Raw genomic sequence first — 18746 nt, 5'->3', positions numbered from 1 at the left:
GCTGTCACTTGTCCTACATTAAACATAGACTAAGCTTCAAAACGTCTTCATCAGCTGTAAAATATTTTGTTTCTGAGATCATGAACAATGCAATAGAAATGTGAGCATGTTTGTCCTTTAAAATCCAGATAGCGACTGGAAGAGAATTGACAATTATAACAGATGCAGAATAGATGGGGAGAGGAATCTCGAGAAGATGGAGAGAGAAGCTTACCATTTTCACAGTTCTCCCCAGTGTAGCCCTCTCGACAGATACATATTGCAGTTCCATTGTCTGTGTCACAGACACCGCCATTTAGACACTCTCTGGTTTTACATAAGGACTCTGCTGTAATTGGAAGCCATAGTTTAGGTGTTATCATCTCACGAAGAAATCACCTCATCTTAGCCATTTATTAGTGCAACTTCAGTTTAACTCTTCAATGGACTTAAACATCTCTAACATTTTGATCAATTCCTTTGTTACTCTGAATTGACAATATTACCACATGAACAAAGCCTGCATTATTCTCTACTGTTTGGATTCATACAATACACAATATGCTATTTGATACTGTGATTCACCAAAATCTGATTTTGATCTGTGCTTAGCATTGATGTCTAGCACTAATCCATTCACTAGTCCACTGCCTAACCCTCTGTTTGGTGTAATTCTGAAACGCTCACATCTCCCAGCCTAACTCAGTGTTACCCTGGGCAACCTGTCCTCAGTGTTACCCTGGGCAACCTGTCCTCAGTGTTACCCTGGGCAACCTGTCCTCAGTGTTACCCTGGGCAACCTGTCCTCAGTGTTACCCTGGGCAACCTGTCCTCAGTGTTACCCTGGGCAACCTGTCCTCAGTGTTACCCTGGGCAACCTGTCCTCAGTGTTACCCTGGGCAACCTGTCCTCAGTGTTACCCTGGGCAACCTGTCCTCAGTGTTACCCTGGGCAACCTGTCCTCAGTGTTACCCTGGGCAACCTGTCCTCAGTGTTACCCTGGGCAACCTGCCCTCAGTGTTACCCTGTGCAGCCTGTCCTCAGTGTTACCCTGTGCAACCTGTCTTCAGTGTTACCCTGTGCAACCTGTCCTCGGTGTTACCCTGTGCAACCTGTCCTCAGTGTTACCCTGTGCAACCTGTCCTCAGTGTTACCCTGTGCAACCTGTCCTCAGTGTTACCCCTGTGCAACCTGTCCTCAGTGTTACCCCTGTGCAACCTGTCCTCAGTGTTACTCTGTGCAACCTGTCCTCAGTGATACGCTCTGCAACCTGTCCTTAGTTTACTCTGTAATACTTACCAATTTCACAGTGCTTTCCAATAAATCCAAGTGCACACTCACAGTTGTACATATCAATCCCATCGATACATGTAGCTCCATTCTGACACTCATTTGGCACACAGTCATCGATATCTGAACAAGAGAGGAATAGGTGAAAACAAGAATGTGAAGCAGAAACAGGTCCTTTAACAATATTTAGCCTGGGGGTATGGGGGGGGAGCAAACATTTCTATGGCATACTTAAAATAAAAGCATGTTTGTGTCAAGTAAATGTCTGGTTGCTCTGCAGCCATCAACAGGCTAAATTCCTAATCTCCTCCACTTATGGCAGACAAAATTGGAGGCTGCATCTCTATCGGCCAACTTTACAGACAATCCCTGCCTCTTAAGTAGCTAGGGTACATTTGGCAGCGGAGGAGTTCCACAGGAGAATACCAACAAATAGGCCCAATCTGATCATTTCCTCCACTTTCTCTCCATTTCCAATTCTGCACACTGGAGGTCTAACAAACAAGCTTCAGTCTTGTCACTACCACAATCAACTATCATCTTTAACAGGTAAAACATGTCCCATGGCCCTTTCCAAAGACAGCCTTAATAAATAGACACTGTGGAACAGGAAGCGGCATTTGGAGGGATGGACCAAAATCTTGGTCAAAAGATAGAATTTAAGACAGTTTTGAAAGGAAGTGAGGTGAATGTAGACTTAGAGATACCTCCAGACTGTAGAGTCAAGATGGCTGAAAGTATAACTACCAGAGATGGAACTAAAGTGGGAGGGAGTTACACAGGTAACCTGGACTGAGTGTTGGAGGGTTCAAGGTGGAGGATGGAGGGCTGAAGGTTATAACGGAACTTCCAGCCAATCCAAGGCAGTGAAGAAGGGTGATGAGTGAGGGGAATTGGTGCAGTACTGGGCCTGGTCAGATAAGCTGTCATTTATAGAAAATGAAACTGGGAAGCATTGAATTAAACAAATCTGAAGATAGCAAAAATATTGATGTAGTTTTCAATTGCAATTAGCATGGTATAATACTCAAAAAATGTTAAGAATTGTGGGTTTTAAGAAAAAGAAAAGAACATGATTTGCACAGGTGGATTCAAACTGACAAAAACAGATTTGTTCCAGGAGATGTTCTCTGCACAGAGTGCAAGCTGAAAATCAAACAGCAGCCTATGACATCCCCATCAAATCATTTCACCTGTGTATCATTGCCTATTTCCATCCATTATATATTTAAAAGGTTGCTTTAAGAGCTCTGCACACTGGAGGTCTGACAAACAAGCTTCAGTCTTGTTACTACCACAAGTAACATGTGGAAATAGGCAATGCTGTAGAGGTGGAAGTAAATGTGTTTTGTGATAGGAAAGAAATGGGACTGGAAGCTCAGGGTTGAATAAAATGATGAGTTTGTGGACAGGTTGGTTCAGCCTGAGGCAGTGACTTGGGAGCGAAATGGGGTCACTGGCCGCAATACTGAACTTGTGGAAGAAAGAAGATGGTGTTGTTTTTTCCAATATTTGGTTGCACAAAACAGCAGCTCATTGAATTCACAGAGGCAGTAGAGAGACTCAACATGCTGACATCCTTCTCAGTTTTCATTTCTACTGCATCAGTGTCCACTGCTAGATACAGCGCATTAATTGCATGGGGCACTTGGATCTGAACTGTGCCCAGGTCTGGCATTCTACAGGCACTGGCTGGAAAGAAAGTTCAATCAGTGCCAACGAAGAGGATTTAATTCTAGAATCATGGACCTCTTTAAAAAAGATAATTGACCCCTCTTTAGAGATTAAAACAGCAAAACCTGGTTTCTTTAAAATGTATGTCAACAAGCACAGTTTATTATTGCAATGGATGCTGCAATCAGGGTTATACCTTAGGGCAACAAAAGCAGAAAACGCTAGAAAATCTCAGGTCTGACAGTATCTGTGGGGAGAAAATGGAAGTCATGATGTGGAGATGCCAGCATTGGACTGGGGTAAATACAGTAAGAAGTCTCACAAGACCTGGATTTTAACCTGGTGTTGTGAGACTTCTTACTGGGGGAAAATGAAGCCATAGTTTTGAGTCTAGATGACCCTTTGTCTCTCCCCATAGATGCTGTCAGACCTGCTGAGGTTCTCCAGCATTGTCTGTTTTTGTTTCAGATTCCAGCATCCACAGTAGTTTGCTTTTATACCCAGGGAATCAATCGATATTTAATGGAATAATTTTCTCTTTAAGTGAAGTATCTGCATATAAATCTCATTGTAACCATAGGAATATGCCCACACAGATTGACATCAACATTTAAACCGACATTAGGCAAAATGTGGCCAGTGTTTAGGAAAGAAGGGGAATGTAAAACCAATTTGAACCTGTTTCACACAGCATTCCTGTAAACCCAGCAGAACACTGGCAGGTGAAGGCATTCTGTCCATCTCTGCAGGTCCCTCCATTGCGACAGGGATATGAGGAGCACTCATTGACATCTGGGAAACAAGATGAGAAGTCAGGGAAGCATTGACAGCAGCGCAGCCATTCAGCTGCATTGGACAGGTGAACATTGGCCTGGTGTGTCATCACAGTTGTCATGGCGACCACTCAACTCTCCATCTCACTCCCCCACCTCCCCATCTACTCCCCACCTCCCTCCATCTTACCCCCCCCTTACATCCCCCCTCACCTCACACCCCCACCTTCCCCTCAGCTCACATCTCACCTCCCACTCCCACCCTCACCTCAACCTCCCAGCTCTCTAGTGTTTATCCCAGGCTGCTTAGGGAGGTGAAAGATGAAATTGCTGGGCCTCTGGCGCAAATCTTTGTCTCTTCTTTGGACACAGGTGAGGTCCCAGAGGACTGGAGGGTAGCAAATGTGGTACCGCTGTTCAAAAAAGGTAGTAGGGATAACCCTGGAAATTATAGACCGGTGAGTTTGACATCGGTGGTAGGGAAATTAATGGAAAAAATACTTAGGGGTAGGATGGATGAGCATTTGGAGCGTTGCGATCTGATTAGGGATACGCAACATGGCTTTGTTAGAGGGAGGTCTTGCCTTACGAATCTGGTGGAATTCTTTGAGGAGGTGACAAAAACGGTTGACGATGGGAGAGCCGTTGATGTCATCTATATGGATTTCAGTAAGGCGTTTGACAAAGTCCCTCACGGTAGGCTGGTAGAAAAGGTTAAGGCGCATGGGATACGAGGCCAGGTAGCTAGGTGGATTGAGAACTGGCTGGGTAATAGGAGACAGAGGGTAGTTGTGGAGGGGACCCTGTCGGGCTGGAGGCCAGTGACCAGTGGTGTGCCGCAGGGCTCAGTACTGGGACCTCTCCTCTTTGTAGTATACATAAATGACTTGGAAGAGAGTGTAGGTGGTGTGATCAGCAAGTTTGCTGATGACACCAAGATGGCAGGGTTGGCGGGTACTGAACTGGATTGTCAGGTGATACAACAGGATATAGATAGGTTGGTGCATTGGGCAGATAGGTGGCAGATGGAATTTAATCCTGACAAATGTGAGGTGATGCATTTTGGAAGGAATAATGCAGAGAGGAGCTATGTGATAAAAGGTAGACAGATTAGGAGTATAGACATACAGAGGGACCTGGGAGTGCAGGTTCACAAATCCATGAAGGTTGCGTCACAAGTGGAGAAAGTTGTTAGGAAGGCGTATGGAATGTTAGCCTTTATAGGAAGGGGTATAGAGTATAAAAGCTGCCGTCTAATGCTTCAGTTGTACAGAACGTTGGTTAGGCCGCGTTTGGAGTACTGCGTCCAGTTCTGGTCACCTTACTACCGCAAGGACGTGGAGGCTCTGGAAAGGGTGCAGAGGAGGTTTACCAGGATGTTGCCTGGCATGGAGGGGCTGGGTTACGAGGAAAGGTTGGAGAAACTGGGACTTTTCTCCTTGGAAAGACGGAGATTGAGGGGGGACATTATAGAGGTATATAAGATACTGAAGGGAATAGACAGAGTTAATAGTGAGAGACTGCTCCCTAGACTGGGCACAAACACGAGAGGTCATGATTTAAGGGTGAGGGGGGAGAGGTATAATTTGGAAGTGAGAGGAAGGTTCTTTACGCAGAGAGTTGTGGGGGTATGGAACGCGCTACCGAGTAGGGTGGTGGAGGCAGGAACGTTGGACTCGTTTAAGGTTCAGTTAGATAGACACATGAGTGAAACGAGGATGGAGGGTTATGGTAGGGGCTATTAAATAAGGGTTAGAACCTCAGGAGACACCGGAAAAGCAGGCTTGTAAGATTAACGTTTTTGTCTTTTTATTCCGCAGGTGGAGGTCCACCTCGTGTCAAATGAGGGGCATGCACACGGTGGGTCGTGCGTGGGCTGCTCTTGGAAGTTCCGGGAGTGGCCTAGTACTTCGTGTCGGTGTGTGTGCTTGATCCTGGACCGGTAGACGGGTGCCGCAACAGCTCGGTGACTAGCACTGCTAGCTGTGCAGATACATGGATTTGGGCCTGTGTCTGTGGGAGTTTGCGCATTCTCCCTGTGGTTGCGTGGGTTTCCTCCGGGCGCTCCAGTTTCCTCCCACACCCCAAAGATGTGCTCTTAGGCTGATTGGTTTTACCAAATTGACACTATTCTCCCCTGAATCTGGCTAAGTTAGGGGTTCCATTCGTAGACATGCAGGGTAGAATAGGTGTAGGGTGATGCGGCGGCGCAGGCTCGTTGGGCCAAAGGGCCTGTTTCCCGTGCTGGGTTGTTCTTTGTTCTTTTGTTCTCTCCACACTCACCTGACTCCCCCCATCTCCATATCTCAACTCACTCCCCCGCCTCCCCTGTCTCACCACTGTCATCTCCCCCCATTTTCCTCCACTCAATCCCTTTTGTCGTATCCCCTGTATAACACTTCTCCAGATGTCTCTTCCCAAGTCCCTCCTTAATGAAGGGACTCAATATTCATTCCAATAAAATGCATTACCTATCTGACATCTCCGGCCTTTGAATCCCACCCGACATGAACATGTGTAAGATGGATTTCCTGTGATGCAATCATCAATGCACCTTCCATCGTTTAGACAGGGCCGCAGATTCAAGCACACTGAAGCTGTAGAAAGTCAAAAGTTTGAGGTGAAACAAACAGTAGCCATTGTTAAAAATTAGTCAATCTAATAATTCCTCTGATATACTTAAGTGGGTATCATTGGCCAGGCCAGCTTTACGGCACATCCAAATGGCCCTGGAGAAAGTTATGGTGAGCCACCACTTGAACCACTGCAATCCATGTGGTGTAGGTACACCCATAGTGCTGTTAGGGAGGGAATTCCAGAACTTTGACCCAGTGAAGGAACGGCGATGTATTTCCAAGTCAGGATGGTGAGTGGCTTGGAGGGGAACTTGCAAGTGGTGGTGTTCCCATTTGTCTGCTGCACTTGCACTTCTCGATGGCAGTGGTGGTGGGTTTGTTGCCTAAGAAACCTAGATGAGTTCCTGCTGTGCATTTTATAGTTGGTACACACAGCTGCCACTGTTTGTCAGTTCTGGAGGGAGTGAACATTTGTGGAAGGGATGCCAGTCAAGTGGGCTGCTTTGTCCTGGATGGTATTAAGCGTTTTGAGTGCTGTTGGAGTTGTGCCCATCAAGGCAAGTGGCGAGTATTCCATTACACTCTTGTTTTTGTCCTGTACACGGTGGACAGATTTGGTGGGGGGACATAAAAACTAGCCATCTGGCCCTTCAAACCTTCTCTACCATTCAATAAGATCATGGCTGATCTTTTCATGGATTCGGCTCCACTTATCTTCCCACTCACCGTAACTCTTAGAAGAAGAACCTTACAGTGCAGAAACAGGCTCTTCGGCCCATCGATTCTGCACCGACCACAATCCCACCCAGGCCCTATCCCCATATCCCTACACATTTTACCCGCTAATCCCTCTAACCTACACTAAGGGGCAATTTTAGCATGGCCAATCAACCTAATCTGCACATCTTTGGACTGTGGGAGGAAACCGGAGCACCCGGAGGAAACCCACACAGACATGGGGTGAATGTGCAAACTCCACATAGACAGTGACCCGAGCCGGGAATCGAACCCCAGGTCCCTGGAGCTGTGAAGCAGAGTGCTAACCACTGTGCTGTGATGCTGCCGTTAGTTCCTCTACTGTTCAAAAATCTATCTTTGCTTAAAAGCATTCAACAAGGTAGCCTCAACTGCTTCACTGGGCAGGGAATTCCACAGATTCACAACCATTTGGGTGAAGAGGTTCCCCCTCAACAGAGTCCTAAATCTGTTTCCCCTTATTTTGTGGCTATGCTCCCTAGTCAGGAGTCAGGAAGTGAGTTACTTGTGACAAAATTCCTAGCCCTTGATCTGTACTGGTATTTATATGGCTAGTTTAGTTCAGTTTTTGATCAATGATAACTCCTGGGACATTGATCGTGGGGCATTTGCGATGATTTGATTTGATTTATTACTGTCACATATTTTGCTATACAGTGAAAAATATTATTTCTTGTGTGCTATACAGATGAAGCATACTGTTCATAAAGAAGGAAACAAGACAGTGCAGAATGTAATGTTACAATCATAGCTAGGGTTTAAGGAAGATCAACTTAATGCAAGGTAGGTCCATTCAAAAATCTGAAGGCAGCAGGGAAGAAGCTGTTCCTGAGTCAGTTGGTATGTGACCTCAGACTTTGTATCTTTTTCCCGATGGAGAAAGATGGAAGAGAGTATGTCCAGGGCTCTGCCATCTAGAAGTGCAAGTGCAGCTGACAAACGGGAACACCACCACCTGCAAATTCCCCTCCAAGCCACTCACCATCCTGACTTGGAAATACATCGCCGTTCCTTCACTGGGTCAGTCCTTAACTATGCTGGCTGCTTTGCTGGAAGTGTAGTCCATGGATGGGAGGGTGATTTGCATGATGGATTGGGCTACATTCACAACCTTTTGTAGTTCCTTGCAGTCTTGGACAGAGCAGGAGCCATACCAAGCTGTGATACAACCAGAAAGAATGCTTTCTATGATGCATCTGTAAAAGTTGGTGACAGTTGTAGCTGACACGCCCAATTTCCTTAGTCTTCTGAGAAAGTAGAGGCATTCTGAGAAAGAAGAGGGCTTTCCTAACTATAGTGTGGGCAGGACAGGTTGTTGGTGATCTGGATACCTAAAAATTTGAAGCTTTCCCCAACCATTTCTACTTCATCCCCATTGATGTCGACAGGGTGCATGTTCTCCACTATGTTTCTTGAAGTCGATGTCAATCTCCTTCATTTTGTTGATATTGAGGGAGAGATTATTGTCTCACCCATTCACCGGATTCTCTATCTCATTCCTGTACTCTGTCGTGTCATTGTCTGATGACATCACTAGCTTTGCCAGTGGGTTTGCTATTAAATAAACTTGTTGGACTTTAACCTGGTGTTGTGAGACTTTGCACTCAGATTGCACCAGGGAATCCACAGTATTAGAATATGGGACCCAGTACTAGCATTTTACCAATGAACCAACAGTACTAGGATCATTTCTTCTAATCATAGCAGGAACTCGGACCACATTACAGCTCAGACCCATTGACATTATATGCCCAACTTGGCAGGTTTCAGCTTCCTGTTAGCCAACAGGTATACTGGCAAAATGGAGCTCACATTGACATGAGTGTCACCTTCCAGTCCACACCTTTCAAAAGTCACAAACTCTTCCCCACCTGTGGGCAAGGAAACTGGGCACTTAGCAGTAACACTGCTGCAAACAAACAGGACATCAGATAACCATGGGTGGTCCTGGAACTGCTGCTTACAGCAGCAAATTAAATTAAATTAACAGCACAATTAGAGGGCTTTACATGAAAATAATCCACTTCAATGTAACAGGCTGAAATGTTTATAACTGACACAATATAATCCAACTCAGGGTATTAAAGCAATAACACTCACTGGAATTATAAATCTGAGTGACAGCCACACTGGACCTCAGTGATTTTGGTTGTTGATTATTTTGTGGGCTGGGCAGGGAGGGGGGGTGGTGTTAGTATCTGATTGGTTATGTTAAATATCTAGCTGTTTAGGTGTTGGGTATTGATTACATAATTATACTCAGATTTGGGAAAGGCAGCAGCCAATTATCGCACAGCAGGGCTGAACAAACAAGAAGGGATAATGTCCAGATAATTTGTTCTCAATGTGTCTGTTCAGGGATAAATATTGGTTGGAACCCTGCGTGAACGCTCCTGCTCTTTTTCAAAATAGTGTTATGGCATCTTTGATGCCACAGGTTAACTTTGCACCTGAAAGTCAACACTTCCAACAGTGCAACATTCCCCCAGCACCACACCAGTGCTTAAGTAACAGGGATGGGTCTAGAGCTTATGACCTTATGATTCAGACACGGGAGTGCTGCCACAGAACCATGGTTGCAGATATCACCCTTTTGCTGCTTCCATGGGGTGCTGATGCTGACCTTGATTGTGACCCTACCAGTATCATTGCAACCGCCGACTTCAACTTGCGCGTCATGAATTCGGAACACCCATCGCCCAGGAACGCCAACGTTGGTTGTCATCTCAACATCCACAATGTCATCAGTGCGTGATCCAGGAATATTGAAGTAACGTTTACCATCTCCAGCGTTGAAACCTGCCTGAGGGCAAGCAACAGAACAAAGGTATCAGAGGAAGGAACCAGGCGGGCACATGCAAAGGAGTGTTTAATTGGAGGTGGCCACTTGGGAAAAATAGGTATTCAAAGGAGGGTCAGCAATTTCCTTGACTGTTCAAGGCATTGCAATTGAGCTCAATCCTCATCCAGTCTGCACAGGCAGTCCTATCATTTCGTGGATAGGACTGGTCCTTTACTAACCAGATTGAGCCCCTCTGAGGCCATTTGCTGTCTAATGTTGCTATACTAGATGAGATCAGCTACCTCAACATGATAAAGGAACTGAGCCTGGGATCTTCCTCTTCCCCCAGGTTCAGCAACACACCATTGGCACATTTACCCAATCCAACACTCCACAAATACAAGTGAGCTCTTCCTGTTGCAAATTATGTTGCTGTCCATTGCTAGACTCTGCTCTTCAAATCTACGTGGTTTGGGGGAAACTTTCACTTGAGAGCAGGGGTCCTCTAACAACACTAATTGCAAATCTTTACTAATTATTTAAAAGTAGGGTGTGCTCAATTAGACTAACTCTACCTGTGCAGCAACGCCCCCTAGGCCAGCGAAATCCCCTCCACTGCTGGCGTGCATGCCCGTGGTCCAGGTGATATTTTCATAGTTGAAGATGGTGAAGGATAACTCTCCGTCAGTGACCAAAATAATCTGGAACGTGTTGACCTAGAAAGTAGGAAACACCTTGAGATTGTCAAAGCAGCTGAATGTAGCAAAGTGACAATACAGTAAATACTGATATCCCACAGGTTCCCACACTGAACACTAGTATCCCACAGGGTCACACACTGAACACTGATATCCCACAGTGTCACACACTGAACACTGATATCCCACAGTGTCACACACTGAACACTGATATCCCACAGTGTCACACACTGAACACTGATATCCCACAGTGTCACACACTGAACACTGATATCCCACAGTGTCACACACTGAACACTGATATCCCACAGGGTCACACACTGAACACTGATATCCCACAGGGTCACACACTGAACACTGATATCCCACAGGGTCACACACTGAACACTGATATCCCACAGTGCCACACACTGAACACTGATATCCCACAGGTTCCCACACTGAACACTGATATCCCACAGGTTCCCACACTGAACACTGATATCCCACAGGTTCCCACACTGAACACTGATATCCCACAGGGTCATACACTGAACACTGATATCCCACAGGGTCACACACTGAACACTGATATCCCTCAGGTTCACACACTGAACACTGATATCCCACAGGGTCACACACTGAACACAGATATCCCACAGGGTCACACACTGAACACTGATATCCTGCAGGGTCACACACTGAACACTGATATCCCACGGTGTCACACACTGAACACTGATATCCCACAGTGTCACACACTGAACACTGATATCCCACAGGGTCACACACTGAACACTGATATCCCACAGGGTCACACACTGAACACTGATATCCCACATGGTCACATGGTGAACTCTGATATCCCACATGGTGAACATTAATATCCCACAGGATCAAATGGTGAACAGGGATATCTCATAGGGTGATAAGACTTTTTGGGGGAAATAGAAAAATAAAGTTGAGGTTTTAATATGATTATGTAATGTGGTTTAATAATTAATTAGAAAATAATACAAAAGGTTTACAGATCTCTTTTACAAAAGTCTGCAGATCTCTTTTTGCAAGAGTTAGCACCAAGAATATTTTAACAGCCATTGACCTTCATAAAACGTATCAACAGAATCTCCAGCTATGCTTAGCTGACCTCTAGCAATAATAAAGTCCTGGAATCAGCATCAAGAACAGTTGTCTTAGTACAAGATAGAAATGAGGCAGTAGACACACCAAGATAAGCTAGGAGTCTCTGCAGAAGGTGTAGGTGTAAATGCGTGGCTAGTACAAGATGTGTCTGGTTTTGTTAAAATCTATGTAATGACAGATCAAAATTTAAACACTGTCTGTGAACGGGTGAAGTATGCTATAAAGATATGTAGTTTTTCTGTAAATACCAGAGCTCGAATCAGGTACTTGCTGAACCAACTCTCCCTGCATACGTTTGAACAAGCAATCATAACCCGCTGAGTTTCCATTGACTAGCTCGAAAGAAGTCACCAATAACAATTAGTAGGATACATACATCGGGTCCTCAGGATAGCTCTGCAAAGAAGTGAGTATATTTTGTTTACCATCCATAGTGCAGCGAGCCCACCCGGGAATAGTCCAGTCAAGTACGAAAAGTACCAACATAAACAAATATACAAATTATAGTTGATAACAAATCAGAAGGCTTTTTAAAGGAGAACTCAGATAGGTGATGCTAGTAAAACGGGCGGAACCATTCTGGTGGGCTATCTAGCCAAAGATCAGATCCTTATTGCCAAAAAAGCAGAACTAAGTTTGCAAACAGTGAGTGCAGAATTGGTCATGCAAGAGACAGGTTAGGAAATGCCAATGGTGGAGAAAAAGCCATAGCTCTTGACTGATGGTGGTGGAGGTGGTAGTGGTGGTGGGGGTGTTCTTTGTGTTCTACATGATGTTTGTAGCAGAACAACAGTCAAAAAATCATTAGGAATACACAGAAGGATGGGTGGAACACTAAGGGATCCCTGGAGAACAGAAAAGCTGGTGGATGGGTCAGAAGGACAGAGAAGGAAAAGGGACAATGCTTGTCACCAGATTGGTAAGACAAGTGAAGGACAAAATACAGAAAAGCAGTTGCCCCGTGGCTGTGGTTTGCAGTGACACCATTGAGCATAGTGGGGTGGGGCTATCCCTGTATGATAAACGCAATCACTGACCACTCCTTTGGATAAGGACACGAAGCTAATGGCTCTATGGCCACAACAAGTAGGACTAGTAAACCTAGGAAACAGGATAACACTAAACCTGAAAGAACTTGAATTGTTGAGAATTGGGGAAGTAAATGTACAATGTCACATTATCTTCTCCGAAAGCATAGGAAACTGATAAAATAGTACTGATAAAATAGTACTGATAGTAAATAAACTAGTAAAATAAAATAGCAAATAAACTGATAAAATAATACTGATAAAACTGATAAAATAGAACAAACTGTAAATGAAATACAGGCAGGTAAAAAACAATTCTCTTTCTGTGAAAAATCATTTTCCAAAACTTAATCAAAGACCAGTCAGAGCTGCTTGCGAGTTGACAAAGAAAAGTATAGCTCCTTATGTGATTAAAAAGGGCGAAGCTGTCCTCAGTTTAACTCCAAGACTGGAAATAGAATCCAGTTCTGAGTCGCTCTTTGAAGTCTCTCTGGGTCTCAGAAACATTTAGTCATGTATTCTCCCTTCCCTTGTGTTAGCAAGTTAGGAACAATTAAAGTTAAAACATAGCAAATAAGTTTACTGTTTCATTTTGAGATCTGCTAATAAGAGTTTTTGTTTATTGACATACTTACTTCCAGAGGAATAAAAATGTAGAATTTGATTGGATAGGAAACTAAACTTCATTTAATTGTAGTGCTGAGAAATTCTGCTTAAAAAGAAATTCAAACTATACGAGAATTCAAAAAGATTGAGTTTGAAATTAAGCTGTGAACATGTAGGAATGTTTGACCAGCCTGTTCCCAAAACAAAGATAAACCTTACTGTTTGGCAGCAATCCAATCTGAACTTTTCAATTAGTTAAAAAAAAGTTAAGATTCAGTTAACAACACATTTCACAAGGTGCTACTTTCAAACTTTGTTAAGTAACCAACATCGGAAATTGCAAATTGGTTTAAAGGAGGAAAAAATGATAGACAAAAGAGACAAAAATTGGGCCAATGGGTCTGTTTCCATGCTGTAAACCTCTATGACTCTATTACGATGGGTATAGAGGACTATGGGCCACATGCGGGCAATTGGGATTAGCTTAGGGGTTTTAAAAAAAGGGCAGCACGGACAAGTTGGGCTGGAGGGCCTGTTTCCATGCTGTAAACCTCTATGATACCCTATGACTCAGATGAAATGTGGTCCCCTCCACAGGTGGGGCTTATGTGATGGGTGGCAGAATCAGAACCTCAGGTGAAACCTTATATGTCACAGCCTGCTTCAGTCAACAGGAAAGCAATCAGCAGCTGGCTAAACTATTTTGTTTCAGACAACTTTTCCAGATTGTCATTGCTCTGAGCAGCCTCACACAGAAGCTGGTAACTCCCAATGTAGGTTTTGGACAGTGGCGTTAAAGGGAGAATTCAGATAACAGCAGCGTAAGTAAAGATAGTCTCTGGAGGCAAGCTCCCTTTTCAGCAAGAAGACAGACAAGCTGCTTGCATGTCTGAACAAAATCGAAAACAATCTGTTTCTCTAAATTCCACCTAGTCACAAGTAAGGGCAAAATAATTAGGACACAGTAAGAAATTAAGTTTGTAGCTCACGGTATAGTTCAGACGCTGTGTGAAAGCTCAACAAAAAGAAGAACCAATAATTTGCGTATTTTGCTAAAGTATAATTGGTTTCCTGTCTGAGTGTGATTCATAAGTTCATAAAATATGGGAGCAGAATTAGGCCAGTCGGTCCACTGAGTGTGTTTTGCCCTTACAATCATGACTGATATGCTCTTCATCCGCATTTTCCTGCCTTCTCCCTATAACCCTTCAACCCATTACCAATTAAAAATCTGCCTAACTCTTCTTTAAATTTACTCACTGTTCCAGCACCACTACATCTTGGGATAGCAAATTCCACAGATTCACAACTCTTTGAGAGTAGTTTCTTCTCAACTGTTTTAAATTTGCTACCCTTTATCCTAAGGCTATGACCTCTCGTCCTAGAATGCCACACAAGAGGCAGCATCCACTTAATGTGTACTTTATCCATATCTTTTATCATTTTATATACCTCAATTTGATCTTCCCTCATTCTTCTAAATTCCAGAGAGCATAGGTATAACTATTCAATCTCTCTTCATACAAAAAAACTCCTCATCTCTGGAATCAATCTAGTGAATCTCCTTTGAACTGTTTATCTATAACATTGATATCCCACAGGGCCAGACACTGAACACTGATATCTCAAAAGGCTACTCACTGAACACAGATATCCCACAGGGTCATGCACAGTGAACACAGATATCCCACAGGGTCATGCACAGTGAACACTGATATCCCACAGGGTCATGCACAGTGAACACTGATATCCCACAGGGTCATGCACAGTGAACACTGATATCCCACAGGGTCATGCACAGTGAACACAGATATCCCACAGGGTCATGCACAGTGAACACTGATACCTCACAGGGTCATGCACAGTGAACACTGATATCTCACAGGTTTATATACGTTGAACACTTATATCCCAAAGGGACATACACTTGTGAATATGGATAGCACACAGTATCACATACTGAAAAATATTATCCCATGGGGACCCATACTTAACACTGATATCTCACAGGGTCACAGACAAGTACTGATATCACACAAAACACACACAGTGAATGCTGATATCCCACAAGGTCATGCACTAAAAATGATATTGTAAAGGCTTGAACAGTGAACGCTGATATCCCAAATGAACACCCACATAAACATTGATTTCACACAGGGACACCAGAATGAACACTGACATGGCACAGGGACATCCACAATGAATACAGATATCACAAAGTACCACACTCAAAAACACATTTGGTTGTGCACAGTGAACAGTTATAACCTGCAGAATCACACAGTCATGATGTGGGTATGCCGGCGTTGGACTGGCGTAAACACAGTAAAAAGTCTGACAACACCAGGTTTTAGTCCAACCTATTTATTTGATAATATACTCACAAGCTTTCGGGGTTAGTCCCTTCGGACTAACCCCGAAAGCTTGTGAGTATATTATCAAATAAATAGGTTGGACTAAAACCTGGTGTTGTCAGACTTTTTACTGAATCACACAGTCAACAGTTATATTCCACAAGGTCACACACAATGAACACTGATATCCCACAACAACGCCCAAATTAAACACTGATATCCATCAGAGACACACACAGTAAATACGGATATCAGTGTCACACAGTGAAAAGTGTTATCCCATATGGTCCCACACTGAATACTGATTTCGCACATGTTCAAACACTAACATGAAGATTTCACAGGATCGCACATAACACTGAATCCGTGGGATACCAGTATTCAATATGTTTAAACCTGTGGGATATCAATGTTCACTGTGCGTAACTCTGTGGGGTGTCAGTGTTATGTGGGATCCAGTGGGTTAACGAATTTATTGGATTTCTATGAGGATGTGACTAGTGCGGTAGACAGAGGGGAACCAGTGGATGTGGTGTTTCTTGATATTCAAAAGGCGTTTGATAAGGTGCTGCACAAAAGGTTGCTTCAGAAGGTCAGGGGGCATGGAGTTGGGGGTAAGGTGTGAGCATGGATAGAGGATTGGTTGTCTAATAGGAGGCAGAGAGTTGGTATCAATGGGTGCTATTCTGATTGGCAGCTGGTGACTAGTGGAGTGCCGCAGGGATCGGTGCTGGGGCCTCAGCTATTTACCATTTATATAGATGATCTGGAGGAGGGGGCTGAGTGTAGAGTAACGATATTTGCTGATGACACAAAGATGAGTGGAAAAGCAAATTGTGCGGAGGGTGTGGAAAGTCTGCAGAGGGATCTGGATAGGCTGAGCGAGTGGGCGAGGACCTGGCAGATGGAGTACAATGTTAGCAAGTGTGAGGTTATCCACTTTGGCAGAAATAATAGTAGGAGGGATTACTATTTAAAGGGCGAAAAGCTGCAGCATGCTGCAGTGCAGAGGGACCTGGGGGTCCTTGTGCATGAGTCGCAAAAACCCAGTCTGCAGGTGCAGCAGGTGATCAAGAAGGCGAATGGGATGCTGGCCTTTATAGCGAGGGGGATAGAATATAAAAGCAGGGAGGTCTTGCTGCAATTGTACAGGGCACTGGTGAGGCCGCAGCTGGAGTACGGTGTGCAGTTCTGGTCACCGCACTTGCGCAAGGATATTTTGGCCTTGGAGGGAGTGCAGAGGAGGTTCACTAGGCTGATACCAGAGATGAGGGGGTTAGACTATGAAGAGAGATTAAATAGACTGGGTCTGTACTTGTTAGAGTCTAGAAGGATGAGGGGGGATCTTATCGAGATGTATAAGATAATGAAGGGGATGGATAGGGTAGAGGTAGAGAGATTCTTCCCGCTCAGAAAGGACAGCAGGACAAGAGGGCACAGCCTCAAGATAAGGAGGGGGGACAGGTTATAACGGAGTTGAGGAGGAACTTCTTCACTCAAAGGGTGGTGAATCTCTGGAATTCTCTGCCCGTTGAAGTGGTGGAGGCTACCTCGCTAAATATATTTAAGTCACGGGTAGATAGGTTTTTGACAGACAAGGGAATTAAGGGTTATGGGGAGAAAGCGGGAAAGTGGAACTGATCCACTTCAGATCAGCCATGATCTTATTGAATGGCGGGGCAGGCTCGAAGGGCTAGATGGCCTACTCCTGCTCCTATTTCTTATGTTCTTATGCTCTTAACATTATTCACTGTGTGACATGTGCACCATTCTTATTCACTGGTAAAATATTGACACTGATATCGCACAGGGTCCTGGATAGTTAACTCTGATATTCCAGAGGGTCACACACTCAACTCTAATATTGCAATGGCTCAAACACTCACTGATATCCTATTGGGTAACGTAATGCATATTGATATTTCATAGGATCAACAACAAACACTGATATTGCACAGGCACAGTAAACATTCATGTTGGACAGGAGCATACATGTAGAACACTGACATCCCACAGGGTCACAAACAGAATACTGATATCTCACAGGTCACACATTGAACACTGATATCCCACAGAGTAAGAAGTCTCACAACACCAGGTTAAAGTCCAACCAGTTTATTTGATAGTAAACCCACAAGCTTTCAGAAACGCTGTTCCTTCGTCAGGTATGTGGAAAGTTCTGATCAGAGAAGGGCATATAAAGGTACATACAGTTTACAGAATACTGATTAGAATGCGAGTCTTTACAGCTAACCTGCTATTCAAGTCTTAAAGATGCAACGTGAGTGGAGATAGCATTAAGCATAGGTTAAAGAGATGTGTACTGTCTCCAGACAAGGCAGTAAGTGAGCTGTTGCAAGCTCAGGCAAGTCATGGGGGTTACAGATAGTGCGACATGAACCCAAGATTGCGGTTGAGGTCGTCCTCGCGGAAATCTGCGCTGTTGTTTGTCATGAAGGCCACCTTGGAGAACACCAAGCACAGGAAACTTGACAAACTCGGCATCACCACCAGCAACAACCAAGCCTCCCCCGGCACCACAGTAGAAAACAGGACTACCGCAGCGAAGTCTTGTCAACTTGTCAGACTACAGACGAGGGCCCAATTTCTGCCTCACCACCAAAATGGACCCCATCAGTTTCGCAGCAGACACAGAAGAATTCATTAGGCAAATGAGGCTGCGGGAGTTCTTCCACAAACCCCAAGAGGCCAACAGCGAACACAATGAGACAGCCAATGAACCGGAACAGCCGACAGAGAGATCCGCAGTGCAGCAAACTAAGAGGAAGGAATCCAAATGGACTCCTCCGAAAGGCCACTGCCCTCGACTGGACATGTATGCCCAAGCTATTAGGAGGTGCGTCAACACCAGTTCATCAACCGCACTCACAAGACAGCCCCAAACATCACCCAAGCACAACGCAACGCCATCCATGCTCTCAAGACCAACCGCAACATTGTCATCAAACCAACAGACAAAGGAAGGGCCATCGTCATACTGAACAGAATGGATTACTGCAAAGAAGTGTACCGACAACCAAACAATGAGGAACACTTACCCGCAGATCCCACCAAAGAACACACCCGTCAACTCAACACTTTGAT

At 44.5% G+C, this 18746-nt stretch overlaps 1 protein-coding gene across 1 annotated transcript in view; it reads right to left on the bottom strand.

Annotated features, from left to right (window-relative positions):
* Nucleotides 1-18746, bottom strand: part of sned1 (sushi, nidogen and EGF-like domains 1) — a 140993-nt gene that overhangs the window by 73246 nt on the left and 49001 nt on the right. The window contains exons 3-8 of the mRNA XM_080185265.1: nucleotides 10406-10546; nucleotides 9689-9851; nucleotides 6188-6313; nucleotides 3622-3735; nucleotides 1279-1392; nucleotides 215-328 (exon numbers count right to left, since the gene is read on the bottom strand). Of these exons, the coding sequence (XP_080041391.1) occupies nucleotides 215-328; nucleotides 1279-1392; nucleotides 3622-3735; nucleotides 6188-6313; nucleotides 9689-9851; nucleotides 10406-10546 (772 nt within the window). The remainder of the gene's footprint in view (nucleotides 1-214; nucleotides 329-1278; nucleotides 1393-3621; nucleotides 3736-6187; nucleotides 6314-9688; nucleotides 9852-10405; nucleotides 10547-18746) is intronic.

Source organism: Carcharhinus amblyrhynchos, chromosome 3 (assembly GCF_965287045.1).
Source record: "Carcharhinus amblyrhynchos chromosome 3, sCarAmb.v2.hapA, whole genome shotgun sequence".
Taxonomy (NCBI): Eukaryota; Metazoa; Chordata; class Chondrichthyes; order Carcharhiniformes; family Carcharhinidae; genus Carcharhinus; species Carcharhinus amblyrhynchos.
The sequence above is the reverse complement of the archived record's forward strand: the minus strand, read 5'-3'. Positions and strand labels throughout refer to the sequence as shown.